Here is a 16,843-nt window from a genome sequence, read left to right as displayed (position 1 = left end):
GAGCTATAAAACATTGACACAAATAAGAGGTAATAACTTTTGAAGTGTTTAAAGATAGCACTCAAGCAATTTACTTTGGAATGGCGGAGAAATACCATGTAGTAGGTAGGTATGGTGGACACAAATGGCATAGTTTTTGGCTCAAGGATTTGGATGCATGAGAAGTAATCCCTCTCAATACAAGGCTTAGGCTAGCAAGGTTGTTTGAAGCAAACACAAGTATGAACTAGTACAACAAAACTTACATAAAAACATATTACAAGCATTATAAGACTATACATTGTCTTCCTTGTTGTTCAAACACCTCACCAAAAAATATCTAGACTCTAGAGAGACCAATCATGCAAACCAAATTTTAGCAAGCTCTATGTATTTCTTCACTAATAGGTGCAAAGTATATGATGCAAGAGCTTAATCATGAGCACAACAATTGCCAAGTATCACATTGTTCAAGTTATTATACCAATTACCACATGTAGCATTTCCCGTTTCCAACCATATAACAATTAACGAAGCAGTTTCAACCTTCGCCATGAAAATTAAAAGCTAAGAACACATGTGTTCATATGAACCAGCGGAGCGTGTCTCTCTCCCACACAAGCATTTATTCAGAGAATGAAAATAACAAAAACGAAAATAAAAGCACACAGACGCTCCAAGTAAAGCGCATAAGATGTGACCGAATAAAAATATAGTTTCAAGAGAAGAAACCTGATAATGTTGTCGATGAAGAAGGGGATGCCTTGGGCATCCCCAAGCTTAGATGCTTGAGTCTTCTTGAAATATGCAGGGATGAACCACCGGGTGCATCCCCAAGCTTAGACTTTTCACTCTTCTTGATCGTAGTATATCATCCTCCTCTCTTGACCCTTGAAAACTTCCTCCACACCAAACTCAAAACAACTCATTAGAGGGTTAGTGCATAATCAAAAATTCACATGTTCAGAGGTGAAACAATCATTCTTAACACTTCTAGACATTGCCCAAAGCTTCTGAAAGTTAATGGAACAAAGAAATCCATTCAACATAGCAAAAGAGGCAATGCGAAATAAAAGGCAGAATCTGTCAAAACAGAACAGTCCGTAAAGACGAATTTCTAAGAGGCACCTGACTTGCTCAAATGAAAATGCTCAAATTGAATGAAATTTGCGTACATATCTGTGGATCACGCACGTAAATTGGCAGAATTTTCTGAGTTACCTACAGAGAACCCTGCCCAAATTCGTGACAGACAGAAAGCTGTTTCTGCGCAGTAATCCAAATCTAGTATCAACCTTATTATCAAAGACTTCACTTGGCACAACAATGCAATAAAATAAATATAAGGAGAGGTTGCTATAGTAGTAACAACTTCCAAGACTCAAATTTAAAATAAAAGTGCTGTAGTAAAATAAAAACATGGGTTATCTCCCAAGAAGTGCTTTCTTTATAGCCATTAAGATGGGCTCAGCAGTTTTAATGATGCACTCGCAAGAAATAGTATTTGAAGCAAAAGAGAGCATCAAGAGGCAAATTCAAAACACATTTAAGCCTAACATGCTTCCTATGCATAGGAATCTTGTAAATAAACAAATTCATGAAGCATAATGCAACAAGCATAGAAAGATAAAACAAGTGCAGCTTCAAGATTTTCAGCAAAAAGAGAGGTGTTTTAGTAACATGAAAATTTCTACAACCATATTTTTCTCTCTCATAATAACTTTCAGTAGCATCATGAGCAAATTCAACAATATAACTATCAAATGAAACATCCTTATCATGAGTCTCATGCATAAAATTATTACTCTCCACATAAGCATAATCAATTTTATTAGTTGTAGTGGGAGCAAATTCAACAATGTAGCTATCATTATTATTCTCATCATCAAATATAGGAGGCATATTGTAATCATAATCAAATTTATCCTCCATAACAGGCGGCACCAAAAGACTACTATCATTATAATCATCATAAATAGGAGGCAAAGTATCACCAAAGAAAATTTTCTCCTCAATGCTTGGGGGACTAAAAAGATCATGCTCATCAAAACCAGCTTCCCCAAGCTTAGAATTTTCCATATCATTGGCAACAACGGTGTTCAAAGTATTCATACTAATATGTTCCATGGGTTTTTTAATTTTCGCATCAAACCATCCATGTCCTAACTCAGGAAATAATTTTAAAAGCTCACTGTTGCTTTCCATTATGCCAAACTAGTGAAATAAAAACAAGAAACAAAAAGATGCAATTGCAGGATCTAAAGGAAATAGCTTCGAGCACTTACAACGGCGCCGGAAAATAGCTTAGTAGTTGAGATCCGGAGTGTGAGTACCTTTTACCTTTCCTCCCCGGCAACGGCGCCAGAAAATAGCTTGATGTCTACTCACGCTTCTTTTCCTGTAGATAGTGTTGGGCCTCCAAGAGCAGAGGTTTGTAGAACAGCAGCAAGTTTTCCCTTAAGTGGATCACCCAAGGTTTATCGAACTCAGGGAGGAAGAGGTCAAAGATATCCCTCTCATGCAACCCTGCGATCACAAAGCAAGAACTCTCTTGTGTCCCCAACACACCTAATACACTTGTCAGATGTATAGGTGCACTAGTTCGGCGAAGAGATAGTGAAATATAAGTGGTATGAATGTATATGAGCAGTAGTAACAGCACCAGAAAATAGCTTGCTGCTACAACTGACGTGCAGTCAATGGTGGTAATATTGCAGGCAGTACAGATGCAGTAGAACAGTAAACAAGCGATGATTGCAGTATTTGGAAACAAGGCCTAGGGATCATACTTTCACTAGTGGACACTCTCAACATTGATCACATAACAGAATAAATAGATAAATGCTATACTCTACACTCTCTTGTTGGATGATGAACACCACTAATTGTGTAGGGCTACACGAACCCTCAATGCCGGAGTTAACAAGCTCCACAATATTCAATATTCATATTTAAATAACCTTAGAGTGCATGATAGATCAACACAACTATACCAAGTACTAACATAGCATGCACACTGTCACCTTCATACTATGAAAGGAGGAATAGATCACATCAATACCATCATAGTAATAGTTAACTTCATAATCTACAAGAGATCATAATCCTAAACTACGCCAAGTACTACATGATGCACACACTGTCACCATTACATCATGAAGGAGAAATAGAGTACTTTAATAACATCACTAGAGTAGCACATAGATAAATAGTGATACAAAGCTCATTGCAATCATAAAGGGATATAAATAAGCACTTCACTATGCTATTCTGAATTACTCTCTGGCAAGATAACATCTAACTCAAATCATAACTCAGTGAATAAGTATTCTGTGAAATATAGTCTAAGAGACCCACACGGTGCACACACTGTCACCTTTACACACGTGGGACAAGGAGTCTTCGGAGATCACATAAGTAAAATCCACTTGAATAGCATAACGACATCTAGATTACAAGCATCATCATATGGATCTCAATCATGTAAAGCAGCTCATGAGATCATTGTATTGAAGTACATAGAGAGAGAGATTAACCACATAGCTACCGGTACAGCCCTTAGCCTCGATGGAGAACTACTCCCTCCTCATGGGAGACAGCAGCGTTGATGAAGATGGCGGTAGAGATGGCAGCGGTGTCGATGGAGAAGCCTTCCGGGGGCACTTTCCCGTCCCGGTGGCGTGCCAAAACAGAGACTCCTGTCCCCCAGATCTTGGCTTCGCGATGGCGGCGGCTCTGGAAGGTTTCTCGTACCGTGGCTTTTCCGTATCGAAGTTTTAGGTCAGGGACCTTTAAATAGGCGAAGAGGCGGAGTCGGAGGGCTGACGAGGCGGTGACACCATAGGGGGGCGCGCCCCCCCTGGGCCACGCCGCCCTAGCATCTGGTGGCCCTGTGGCCCCCCTCTGGTGGCTCTCGGGTGTTCTGGAAGCTTCATGCAATTCTAAGATGCTGGGCGTTGATTTCGTCCAATTCCGAGAATATTTCCTTACTAGGATTTCTGAAACCAAAAACAGCAGAAAACAGGAACTGGCACTTCGGCATCTCGTCAATAGGTTAGTTCCGGAAAACGCATAAAATCATCATAAAGTATGTATAAAACATGTAGGTATTGTCATAAAACAAGCATGGAACATAATAAATTATCGATACGTTGGAGACGTATCAGTCAAACAGGATTTTTTCCCTAGGGGATTTTTCAAAGTGGGTAATGGTGAAAGTACTCGCTTTTGGTTAGATACGTGGCTAGGAAATACTCCTTTGAATCAGCAATATCCGTCTTTGTATAATATTGTACATCATAAAAATATTATAGTCGCACATGTGTTAGCCCAAACACCTTTGAATATTACATTTAGGAGGGTATTGAGTGGTAATAAATGGACCTCATGGTTACAACTATGTCGTAGATTAATGATGATAAATTTGAATGAAGAGGATGATAGTTTTGTTTGGAAGTTGACATCTAATGGTTTGTTTACGGTTAAGTCGATGTATGAAGATCTTATGTGTGATCATACCCCTTTTTTGAGAAAATATCTATGGAAGGTTAAAATTCCTTTAAAGATTAAGATTTTCATGTGGTTTTCGAGTAACAAAATCTTGTTAACAAAGGACAACCTAGCTAAACGACATTGGAATGGGTGTACAAATTGTGTTTTCTGTGGGGAACAGGAGACCATTCAACACCTTTTTATTGATTGTCCCTTAGCTAAGCTCTTGTGGCGTATGGTTAATTTCACTTATGATCTTCCACCTCCCACTAATATTATTAATATGTTTGGTAATTGGTTAAATGGAGTCGATAGACAATCTAAGGCTTTTATCCGGATAGGGGTTTCTGCCTTATGTTGGTCTATTTGGAGGGTCAGAAATGATATAATTTTTAACAAAAAAGTCTCCTTTCATTTTTTGCAGGTTATCCATATGGTCTCCCATTGGGTTCAGCAGTGGGCTCTCCTCTCACCGGTGGTCCAGCGGGATGCCATGGCTTCTGGTTGCACACGTCTCCTGATGGTCGCTCAGGATATCTTGTGCCAGGCTGGTTGGCGACATACTAGAAGACTATGCTGAGGACTAGTCATAGTATGTGTTGTTTTCGATGGTTGATTTTTGTATCAATCCTCGGTGATGCGTGCATTGTAAACGATATTACTTTTTGACACTTCTTTTTAATAAATGGCCGTGTGCATCACATGATGCAGAAGCCGGGGTATACCCCCATTTTGAAAAAAAGGTAATGTAATGTTTATGGAATTATGTGACATCCGTTATTTTATTGCATTTTAGTCTTGTTGCTCGGTTGCAACAGTTATATTGCAAATTTACAGTCCTAAGTTTGGGCAAATGGGATGTGGGCATGTTTGGAATATGAATTTGTCAGCTTCCAACATGTCCCATGCACCTTTTTCGTTGGGACATCGTACACGAAAAGCATCTTGGGACCGTGACAGATGTGTTGAGGCTGTGACAAATGTGTGGCACACACTGGTGAAAGAGAAGCCGTCAGCGTATTGGACTGTCATCCCACACGTTTCACCCACTATAAATCGTGTGCAACATATTTGCGATATTGGTTGTACTTCCACAGTTTTTTCTTTCATTCTCACATGGTGATACATAAATTGTCTTCTAGTATGTTTCCGAGATTGGCTCCTGGTATTCCATTTGATGTGTATAGCCTCTTCGTCTTCCTCTTGATGTCGATGACGTGAGGGTACGAGTGGAGGTGGGTGCCAGCGTCTAGCGACGCAAGGTAGGACATGGGCGCGCGTGAGAAAGGCCCCCGCGAAGGAATCTCACAATAGGACGCGCGGTGAGACTAGGGCCGAAAGAGGGGGCTTTTTCCTGATGGCTTTGTATGTCCTACGGAGTTGTCATCGAATAATCTGCTGCTTTTGGAAAGACGTTGTCAGCCAATTTCACCGAAACATATGACATCTCTTAGTTAGTCTGATATGGAATGTCTTTCGAATAAAAAACTAACTAATCAAATTTGTATAAATAAAGCATGTATCGTGATTTCGGGGAAGGGTGAGACTAATGTCATATGCTGGGAAGGAGGTCATGATACAAGCAGACTCCAAGCTATACCAACATTCAGTATGGGAGTGTTCTTATTGTCAGAACATGCCAAGAAAATAATTTCCCTCATCGCTAATTCAGAATGGGAGTGTTCTTATTGTCAAAAGGAACATTCAGTATTGAGTTCTGTTTTAATTCAAGTCCAGCTGTTTTTGCAATAATAATTGTACATATTATGATTCTGCCTCCGCAACCGTGGTACTCCCCGATTTTTGTCACTGTACTCCGTGATGCTTATTCTGTAGTACGAGTTAATCCGATCCACTGGATTGGGGTGAGTGGACGGTTTATACTCACTTGAGGGTACATTAAAACTGCTCCCGATTATGTGACATGCCTTTGTTGAATCAAAATCTAACCAATCAATTTTGGATAAATAAATCATGTATCGTGATTTTGGTGAAGGGAGCAGTAGGAAAGATTGAGCGGTGGAAAGAACTTTGCAAATTGTAGTAGTCCCTCCATTTTATGGATGTCAAATCCCAGACAACTCGGAGACTCTGTAGATAACTTTGCAAATTGTAGTAGTCCCTCCATTTTATCGAGCACTCAAAATGCATTTGTCGGCGAGGAGCAAATCATCGCGCTATCCCACCTCGGGCCTGCATAATACGCGGGCAGGAACAGGAGCACGCCTCCAGGATCGGCTCGACTCATCTCCGATTCTCCGCCCAACCAGAGCACGCTAACCCTCTCCACACGGATCGGTCCCACCGAACCCGATCTCAACTGTCCACATCCAACCCATCCAACGCTCCTCACACATCTTGCCTCCCGAAAAATCCAAAACAGACGCGCCTATTTAAAGCCGCCCCATCACCAAAAAATCTCCCGCCACGCCGCCAGTCACCTATTTAAAGCCGCCCCATCTTCCTCCTCACTCCAAATCCCCAATCCCGCTCCCCTCCTCCCCATCCACCGCACGCACCAAGCCAAGCCATGGCCCGCACGAAGCAGACGGCGAGGAAGTCCACCGGCGGCAAGGCCCCGCGCAAGCAGCTGGCCACCAAGGCGGCGCGCAAGTCGGCGCCCGCCACCGGCGGCGTGAAGAAGCCGCACCGCTTCCGCCCGGGCACCGTCGCGCTCCGCGAGATCCGCAAGTACCAGAAGAGCACCGAGCTGCTCATCCGCAAGCTCCCCTTCCAGCGCCTCGTCCGCGAGATCGCCCAGGACTTCAAGACCGACCTCCGCTTCCAGTCCTCCGCCGTCTCCGCGCTGCAGGAGGCCGCAGAGGCATACCTTGTGGGGCTCTTCGAGGACACCAACCTCTGCGCCATCCACGCCAAGCGCGTCACCATCATGCCCAAGGACATCCAGCTCGCGCGACGCATCCGGGGCGAGAGGGCCTAGGCTAGCGTGGTTCTCGTTCGTATTACCTGCGGGTGTATCGGTCTGTGCTAGGTTCTTGTTTTACCCAGTGTTAAGTAATGGAGATGTGCTAGTGTTGTACGAAGTTCAATGTTTCTTCCTTGCCATGGTGTCCTTGTAATGGCGTGGTCTGATGTTACCATCTTGTTGTCATCAGCAACTGAAAAAGAGAATGTTTATCTGATCCGAAACTTGTGCCCCTCAATGCCTTTTTTCCCTTGTCTGGTCTTGATCGGATATGATTCCACCCAATGGTGCATGAGATTATCTAGCTTGTGATTGTCTATTTAGCCATTGTGCCAATTTAAGTTTGATTGATTGTTGGTGCCGTCAGACATCACTAATCTGGTTGTGGACTTGGTAGTCCTGAACATGAACGTACAGCATGTTATGGCGGTCATCTCCAGTTTATGTATCCATAAGTTGGTGTTTTACTGTTAAAATTCACAATAGTGCGGGTATGTCTAGTGCGCAGATTTTTGAAATGATCACGTGTCATTTTTCGTTATCCCTAATCTAGTTGGATGCTTCTGAACCTGAACGAACACTGTTAACATTCTCCTGTGCAATTCTGTCTATCTACAAGTCTCTGTTTTATGTTCAGTGCGCAGACTATCGCGCCTCCGGGTGACAACAGTCCTGGAATTCTCTGAACCCTGCTCCTGTGCTGTATAATTTCAACACCACAAATATAGTTAGTCTGAACCTTGCCATTCTGCTTATTTACGGCACATCTTACTACATGGATGTCTTAACTACAGTTTTTTTTTTGAATTGTCTGTTACAGACTACAGTATTTCTTAAGAGTACGAACCGAGTTGAAATCTTCTCCACACGGATCACCCCACCCAAATCCGATCTCAGCCGTCCACATCCAACCCATCCAACGCTCCTCACGCATCTTCTCCACCGAAAATCCAAAACGGACGCGCCAACGGCGCCACCAACACCGAAATATCTCCCGCCACGCCGCCAGCAGCCTATTTAAAACCGCCCCCATCCCCTTCTTCCTCCTCAGTCCAAATCCAGTTCCCGCAAATTCCAAATCCCGCTCCCCTCCTCCCCATCCACCGCACGCACCAAGCCAAGCCATGGCCCGCACGAAGCAGACGGCGAGGAAGTCCACCGGCGGCAAGGCCCCGCGCAAGCAGCTGGCCACCAAGGCGGCGCGCAAGTCGGCGCCCGCCACCGGCGGCGTGAAGAAGCCGCACCGCTTCCGCCCGGGCACCGTCGCGCTCCGCGAGATCCGCAAGTACCAGAAGAGCACCGAGCTGCTCATCCGCAAGCTCCCCTTCCAGCGCCTCGTCCGCGAGATCGCTCAGGACTTCAAGACCGACCTTCGCTTCCAGTCCTCCGCCGTCTCGGCCCTGCAGGAGGCCGCCGAGGCGTACCTTGTGGGGCTCTTCGAGGACACCAACCTCTGCGCCATCCACGCCAAGCGCGTCACCATCATGCCCAAGGACATCCAGCTCGCGCGACGCATCCGGGGCGAGAGGGCCTAGGCTAGCATGCTTCTCGTTCGTATTACCTGCGGGTGTATCGGTCTGTGTTGTGTTCTTGTTTTAGCCGGTGTTGAGTAATGGAGATGTGCTAGCGTTGTAGGAAGTTCCTTGCTTGCCATGGCGGCCTTGTAGTGGCGTGGTCTGATGCTACCATCTTGTTGTCATCAGCAACTGAAAAAAAGAATGTTTATCTGATCTGAAACTTGTGCCCCTCAATGCCTTTTTTCCCTTGTCTGGTCTTGATCGGATATGATTTCACCCAATGGTGCATCAGATTATCTAGCTTGTGAATTGTTCTGTCTATTTAGCCATTGTTCTGTTAGTACCAATTTCAGCTTAAATGATGGTTGGTGCCGTCAGACATCACTAATCTGGTTGTAGACTTGGTTGTCCCGAACCCTGTTCTTTTGCTGTATAAATAATGTTAATACTACATAGTTACAGTATAACTTCCATGCATGTCTTCATCCGCAGTGTTTATTTTCTGATGAAGTGTTAATCACAACATTCAGTAGTATTTATTCAGAACTTTAGCTGTGCACGATAATACAAGTGCCAATTTGTCTGCACCTAATATCCAATCAATTAGCACATCATGCTCTCAACACAAAACACAAATTCCGGGAAGTTTATGATTGTGCTCGAAAAGTTGATGATTAACTGATATCGAACATATGCATGACAATGATTGTATTTTCCTGTATGTGAGCTTGTGTCCATTATCCATATGCTATTTTAGAAAATCGTCAACCAGATTATCCAACACGTGTGAATTTTCCTGCCAAGTTTAGATAGTTTGTTCTGAACTTTTACTTTTTAGCTTAGATGATGTTGTGGCTGCGTCAAAATTCACTATAGTGCGGGTATGTCTAGTGCGCAGATTTTTGAAATGATCACGTGTCATTTTTCGTTATCTCCAATCTAGTTGGATGCTTCTCAACCTGAACGAACACTGTTAACATTCCCCTGTGCAATTCTGTCTATCTACAAGTTGCATAATGCTACCACTCTGTTTTATGTTCAGTGCGCAGACTATCGCGCCTCGTGGTGACAACAGTCCTGGAATCCGCTGAACCCTGCTCCTGTGATGTATAATTTCAACACCACAAATATAGTTAGTCTGAACCCTGCCACTCTGCTTATTTACGACACTTCTTACTACATGGATGTCTTAACTACAGTATTTTTTTAAGTGTCTATCACAGACTACAGTATTTCTTAAGAGTATGAACCGAGTTGAAATCTTCGGTGGACAAGCAAGAAATATTCAGTCTATCTGAATATCTGATCCACCGAGAAGAGAATTTGTTAATGTAAAAATCAACGCCTGTATAATTATCACCCCTTTTGTGAGTAAGATTACAATTGTTATAATTCTATGGATATTAGAATTGTGTCCATGGGCGTGGTTACTCTCCGACTGCGGGTTGATGGCGTGTGTTAGAGAATCTCTAGGGTCACCTATAATGCGATACCTTATAACGTGGTCCCCTATAATGCAGTACTGTAAAATCGTTTTGAGATACACTGAAAACCAGTTTACGGTAGCAAATTTTTGCCTTCCCAGATTAAGATGCCGGAAACAACCCATCAAAATCATATGGACCCACACTCTTTATTTTTATCTTATATTTTTTTCTTCCTACCCCTGCTGTTCTTCTTCTTCCTCCGGCCACCTGCATGCTCGCCTGCTCCATGCCTGACACGTGGAAATAGAGCACGCAGGAAATTGTTTACCGCGCGCGGCAAAAAATCGGCAAGGCACGCGCTCCATGAAACCGTTTTCTGCTATCGGGTGCTGAAAATTGTCCATGTGGGGTTCTTGACGATCGATTTTAGGATCTGGATATTTTTTCCCGGTATTAATTGTAGAACGATAGAGAGGGATGCGAATATGTTGGATGTTGTATTGAGCCTCTCGGACGAGTATATATAGTGGTACAGACTTGAAGGCTAAGATAGCTCTCCTAGAGATATGTGTTATCACCAGATTTTGGCCAAATTAGGAGATGGGCCGTAAGGGAGATGGGCTTGGAAGATTACACGTGGAAGATCTCTGAAGCGGCTTTGCACGAAGAGTTTGGGCTAGATTGCCCGTGTATCTGTAATATAGTAGATCGCATCTTAGATTAAAAGATAGAGTTTAACCCGTGCACGGTTAGGTGCACGCCTAAATTAGAAAGTCCCCTGGACTATAAATATGTATCTAGGGTTTATGAAATAAACAACAACCAACGTTCACCACAAATCAATCTCGGCGCATCGCCAACTCCTTCGTCTCGAGGGTTTCTTCCGGTAAGCATCATGCTGCCTAGATCGCATCTTGCGATCTAGGCAGCATAAGCCTATTTGTTGTTCATGCGTTGCTCGTACTGAAGCCTTTTTGATGGCGAGCAACGTAGTTATCTTAGATGTGTTAGGGTTAGCATTGTTCTTCGTATTATATGCTATCATCGTGCAACCCTTATACATCTAGCCGCCCTTACACCTATCTTAGGTGTAAGGGCGGCACCCCGCTTGATCTTTATTTAGTAGATCCGATCCGTTACGGTTGCTCCTTGTTCTTCAAGGATTAGTTTAATATCTGCAATAGTTAGGCCTTACAAAGGGTTGGAGGATCCAGCGGCACGTAGGGTGTCGTTTGCTAGTCCTAGACAGGATGTTCCGAGGATCAACCTCGTGTTGGTTTTTAGGCCCTATCTAGGATCGGCTTACGATCACCGTGCGTGGCCGCGAGGCCCAATCGTGAGTAGGATGATCCGATTATGCGGTGAAAACCCTAAATCGTCGTAGATCGTTTTAGCTTTATCTTGATCAAGCAGGACCACCATATATTCGTGCACCTCGTACGAATCATGGGTGGATCGGCTCTTTGAGCCGATTCACAGGACAACCTGAGAGCCGATCGAGGCTCGTATTTAATGTTTACGTGTATGCCATGCAGGAAACTAAGCGAGGCATCTCCATCACCTCCCTGACCAGGTATAGGTCAGGTGGCACGCCCTTGCACCAGCATCGGACGTGCGTGCCGGAGTTCTTTGCGGGCCGTCGCTCGGAGGGACCAGGGCCAGCCGCAGCCCTAAGTTGTTCCCGGCTCTACTGTGTTGCCCGTCGTTGCTCGCCGGTGGGTTTCTGACCGCAACACATTCTGGTACGCCCGGTGGGACTATCTTCTACATCAACCACATCGCCATCTACATCCGAGATGGCGGACGGCACCCCAGTCACGTACGAGGATCTGACCGAGGAGCTCAAGAAGAAGTATGACGAGGTCAAAACGATCCTCGAAGCCGACCTCATCGGCTCGTTTCACAGAACCCGTTCACATGGCATCAGGTGGAAAGGGTTCTCGCCTCAAGGTGCGCTCGATGGAATAGACCTGTCCGCCCCATCAGAAGAACGCACCAGGTCCCTTCGTCAGGAGATTAACTACATGGTGGCTCACTCGCTACACCGCCACTCTGAGAACTTGGTGAACACTTTGGAGCGTGTTGCTCTTCGAGTGATCCAGGAAATCATGAGTCGTCAATACTCTCCGTCAGGACCAGCTCTCGGGACATGCCAGGGAGAGATGCCACTCCAGTCCCGTCCACTGCTGCCATTTGCGTTGGCAGCACCAGAGGTGCCGAATTCACCGGCATTCGTCGTCTACAAGATCGGTGGTGACCCTAGTGACTGCCAGTTCTTGCATGAGGCGCCTAAGGAGATCCCTCACGGATACATGTGCACATACGTGCCAGACGGCGGTAACTGGGCGCTCACAAACCAGGCCGCAACAGCAGGGACTTCTGGAAAAGCAGGAGGAACGTCAGCAACAGATCTGGAGAAGCAGACGTGGCTAGCTAAGTATGCCACTCCGATAAACCTCCAGAGCTCAGCTCCTGCAGTTGGCTCAGAGCTGGAAAAGCAAGCATGGCTGGCTAAGTACGCCACCCCGGCGAATCTTCAGAGTTCGACTCCTGCAGCCAGCACCGCGGATCAAATCAGTACGATCCTGAGAGACCAGTTCGGCATGGTGCCGAAAAGGAGGACAATCGGCTATTCCAAGCCGTACCCCGACGAATACGAATTGGTCCCGCTACCACCCAAATATCGGCTCCCTGATTTCTCCAAATTCAGTGGATCAGATGGTTCCAGCTCCATCGAGCATGTGAGCCGATATTTGGCGCAGCTAGGAACGGCCTCAGCGTCGGATCCACTACGCGTGAGGTTCTTCGCACAGTCCCTCACGGGATCGGCTTTCGGGTGGTACACTTCGTTGCCACCGGACTCGATCCGGACTTGGAAGCAGTTGGAAGAACAGTTCCACATGCAGTATCACTCAGAGGCTTCCGAGTCTGGCCTTGCCGATCTAGCTCAAATACGTCAGAAGCGTGGAGAAACCGTGGCAGAATACATCCGCTTCGTAAATCGAGGAACCGATGTTATTCGGCTCGTGTAACTGAAAAGGAAGCGGTCGAGTTGGCAGTGGTGGGCCTTGCGTCACCAATCAAGGACATGGCCTCTCAAGCAGACTACCCTTCACTGGCGCACATGGTTCAGAAACTGTCAGCATATGAACAGCGCCACCCGGACTTGTACCAGGATAAATTCAAGCGTGCGGTAGTCCTGGTTGAGGCAGACGAAGACGAAGGCTCTGCGGGAGATCAAGAAGTAGCAATGGCTGAATGGACTCGGGGGGCAACCCCCGTGTCCTGCAAATGGGTGAAGCCACCAGATCCGCCCAGAGGGTTTGATTTTGACGTAACCAAAACTGAGCAAATCTTCGACCTCCTACTCAAGGAGAAGCAGTTGAAGATACCCGAAGGCCTCAAAATCCCCACGGTACAGGAGCTGAACGGAAAGCCATACTGCAAATGGCATAACTCGGTCTCCCATGCCACCAACGACTGCAGGGTGTGGCGTCAGCAGATCCAAATGGCGATAGAACAAGGACGTCTGATTTTCAACCAGTACGCCATGAAGGTCAACACCCACCCCTTCCCCGCCGTTAACATGGTGGAGTGCACTTACCCTGAAGGTGGCCAGCCAGGATCCTCGTTCAGCATCAACATGGTAGAACCTGGACACCACGCTGGCAAGGACGGAGACGAGGGCAGCTGCTCTCGTAGCAAGGACACAGAGGAGGCCGCTCCACGCGATCGGCTCCGGCACGACGGCAAGCGCTACATCACAGAGGGAGAAGTGAGGAATGTAAGATATCAGCGACCTCTCTCTGATCACCTCCTCAACAAGTATGTGAGTCAGTATGACCAACGCCGACGATCCAGCGATGATGATGAAAGAGATCGTCTGGCTAGAGAAGCCAGAAGACATCGTCGGCATGATCGCGATGAGGAGGAGTACGAGCGCTGTGCCAAGGAAAAGGCAAGGGAGCAAGACGACGAAGATAGGCACTGGGACTGCCCCTTCTTCAGACACTGCTGGGATTCAGGAATGAGCCGATTGCCTACAATCGGCAATTGCCCAGAATGTAAACAGAAGAAGAAGACAGCTAACGTGTCCGTGTTCCAACGCTTAGGGCCTCTCCCGCCTCGGTACAAGCACGCTGAGTCCCCTCGAGTAGAATATCTCGAGGATTTGGAAGACAATGAAGAAGAAGAAGACAGGTACCACCGGCCAAGGTGGTGCCCTGATGGACTCAGTCGTTCCCAAAAACGTAGGGTTCAGCGACTGCGCGGCTTGGAGGAAGCCGAAAGGTTATACCTGCACACGCTAAGGAAGGCACGGCCTGATCTGGCTGCGAAAATTCAGCGAACCCTGGATGAAGAGGGTCGACCACAGAAAATGGAGTGGCGCCCCAAGCAAAGGAAAGCCGATGATAAAACATCGGCTGGCACAAACATGGTGCTCATCCTTCCAACGGAGTTTAGTGCTCCAGGATTAAACGATGCACTCAATTTGGACGGCGGCGAGCACATCGACGTGACAAAGGATGGGGTTAGGCTGGTCCTATCCACCGGCCTGACCGCGTAGCAAGAACGGACCAATGAGCAAACGTGGCGACGCCGATCCTTGGGATCGGCCCCAAAGATCTATGAAGGAACATTACAAGACCTTCATTGAGCGCTTCGATCAATATGGAAGCCGATTCCAGCAATCGGCCAAAATTATCCTCACCACATGTTCTGCTTGTGTTCAACATTGATCTACTGAGCAGCGGTTTACGTCGGCTGATGAGTTAGGAAAAATCAATATTGGTCCTACCGGAGCCGACGTGCAAATGCAATGCTGTGGCTAAACTACAGAGCCGATATCTGCAGTTACCTGACAGATTCGGCTCGGGGGGCATCTAATCAGATGAACATGTGCAGATGAACACGTGTGCAGTGGAAGATTGGGGGCCGATAGAAAAATCGGCCAGTAAAAAAAAAATAACTTTAGAATAAAAAGCCGATGCATGGCCATCGACTCAAGAGGTACAGCTGATATAAGCAGAAGCCCGATGGACTGCAAGTCTCCAAGTTCAGCAAAGGTTAAGGGTGAGTCCAACAAAGGGAGCATACCTATCCTAGGAGCATGAGCACCGCCGATGACGAATCAAGCGGCTATGGCGTTTTGCCTGGCGTGGACCAAGGTGGCGGCTTGGTCGATGTCACTTTCAGAGGTTGTTACGTCCAGAGTCTTGGAGGGCATCAGAAATTTAAAACATCCTCACCGGAAGTTGCATCAGTCTGCCAAAGATGATGAGCCGATCTGATCAGCAAGGCGTAAAGGATTGAACTAAGAGGAGTTGGAAAGCCATTATATTTGAGGCTTCTTAGTTCAAGGAACAGATTTGTTGGTCTTTCCGAAACTTTTCAGTGCGTCGGTTCTTCCGGAAATCAAGAGGCTCGGGGGGCAGCTCGCCCTGAAATATCTTTGCTCTGGAGAGCCGATTTTGTTGGAATCGGCTGGTTCTGCATTATAACTTGAAAGCCGATGGCGACACATTTGGCTGATTCATTACTGTTCTCGCCTTGGATGAGGCTCGGGGGGCAACTCGCCCGAAAGGTTCTTGGCTCTGGGAGCCGATTTTGTTGGAATCAGCTGGCTCTACATCGCAACTGTTCTGAACAAGTGGTGCTTTTGTTACAGAGTTATCAGTTTCAGCATCCAAGCTGATTCAGCAACAGTTCCAGGGCTCTTTTAAAGACGCTTGCTCAAGGCCAAATCGCCGGCCTGCTGCGATCGGCTGTACCAAGTGCTATCGACATCAGCGGAGCTGGCTAACTTGGAGGGATGACTGAATGGGCCTGTTTCGCAGATTATCGTGAGAGACCGATGCGTTGCCATCAGTCATTGAGCATTGATTAGGCTGACAGTCGACAAAGTTAGATGAGGAAAAATCGGCTAAATCAGCATAAAGGACATCGGCAAAATCAAAGGAAGTTTTTCATTGATAATAAAATTTCTTACAAAGAGAAGCCGGTTGTTCAACAAAAAAAAGGGGAGCAGATTACTACTGCTAATCCTATGCTAGTAGGTCCCTACTCTAAGGGCTGTTGCTGTCTTCGCCGTCGCTGGGGTAGCTGCCGTCATTGCTGCTGTCGACGAGTTCCTCGTTGCTGCTACTGTAACCTTCAGCGGAGGCTTCTTCCTCGTCATCATCATCGTCCTCATCTGACCAAGCCCAGCCACGGATGCGCTTTGGCGGCGGTTCGTCGGAGGAGGTGTCGTCCTCCTGTTCCTTCTTCGTGTCGGAGGAGATGTCTTCGTCTTCGTCATCCTTTTTTCCTTCTTTGGTTATGGAGGTGAATTTACCCCGGAAGGGAGGGTCGTCGTCGTCGCTCTCCGCCTCCAGTGCTCCGTCAATCAGGAACCGGAGGTCATCCTCCCCATCAGTTAGGGGCATGGCCCCGTCTGACCAGACGAGGTCCTCGGGTAGGCCCTCTGGCACGAAATCGAAGTCCCACTCCCGCTCGTCCCAATG

At 46.4% G+C, this 16,843-nt stretch overlaps 2 protein-coding genes across 2 annotated transcripts; both read left to right on the top strand.

The window, feature by feature from the left end:
- The first annotated feature begins 6,927 nt into the window (after positions 1–6,927).
- LOC127338098 (histone H3.2) lies at positions 6,928–7,620 on the top strand. Its single transcript, XM_051364353.2, has one exon. The coding sequence runs from the start codon at positions 7,001–7,003 to the stop codon at positions 7,409–7,411; it is 411 nt and encodes a 136-aa protein (XP_051220313.2). The 5' UTR covers positions 6,928–7,000; the 3' UTR covers positions 7,412–7,620.
- An 831-nt stretch (positions 7,621–8,451) lies between these two features.
- On the top strand, positions 8,452–9,126 carry LOC139834960 (histone H3.2). Its single transcript, XM_071824896.1, has one exon. It carries the CDS (start codon positions 8,521–8,523, stop codon positions 8,929–8,931), a length of 411 nt encoding a protein of 136 aa, XP_071680997.1. The 5' UTR covers positions 8,452–8,520; the 3' UTR covers positions 8,932–9,126.
- The last annotated feature ends 7,717 nt before the right edge of the window (positions 9,127–16,843 follow it).

The sequence above is a fragment of the Lolium perenne genome, chromosome 1 (assembly GCF_019359855.2).
Source record: "Lolium perenne isolate Kyuss_39 chromosome 1, Kyuss_2.0, whole genome shotgun sequence".
NCBI classification, from domain to species: domain Eukaryota; kingdom Viridiplantae; phylum Streptophyta; class Magnoliopsida; order Poales; family Poaceae; genus Lolium; species Lolium perenne.
The sequence above is the reverse complement of the archived record's forward strand: the minus strand, read 5'-3'. Positions and strand labels throughout refer to the sequence as shown.

Excerpts from the sequence above, each read along its gene's own strand:
- LOC127338098 (XM_051364353.2), top strand. The coding sequence starts at position 7,001 with ATGGCCCGCACGAAGCAGACGGCGAGGAAGTCCACCGGCGGCAAGGCC.
- LOC139834960 (XM_071824896.1), top strand. The coding sequence starts at position 8,521 with ATGGCCCGCACGAAGCAGACGGCGAGGAAGTCCACCGGCGGCAAGGCC.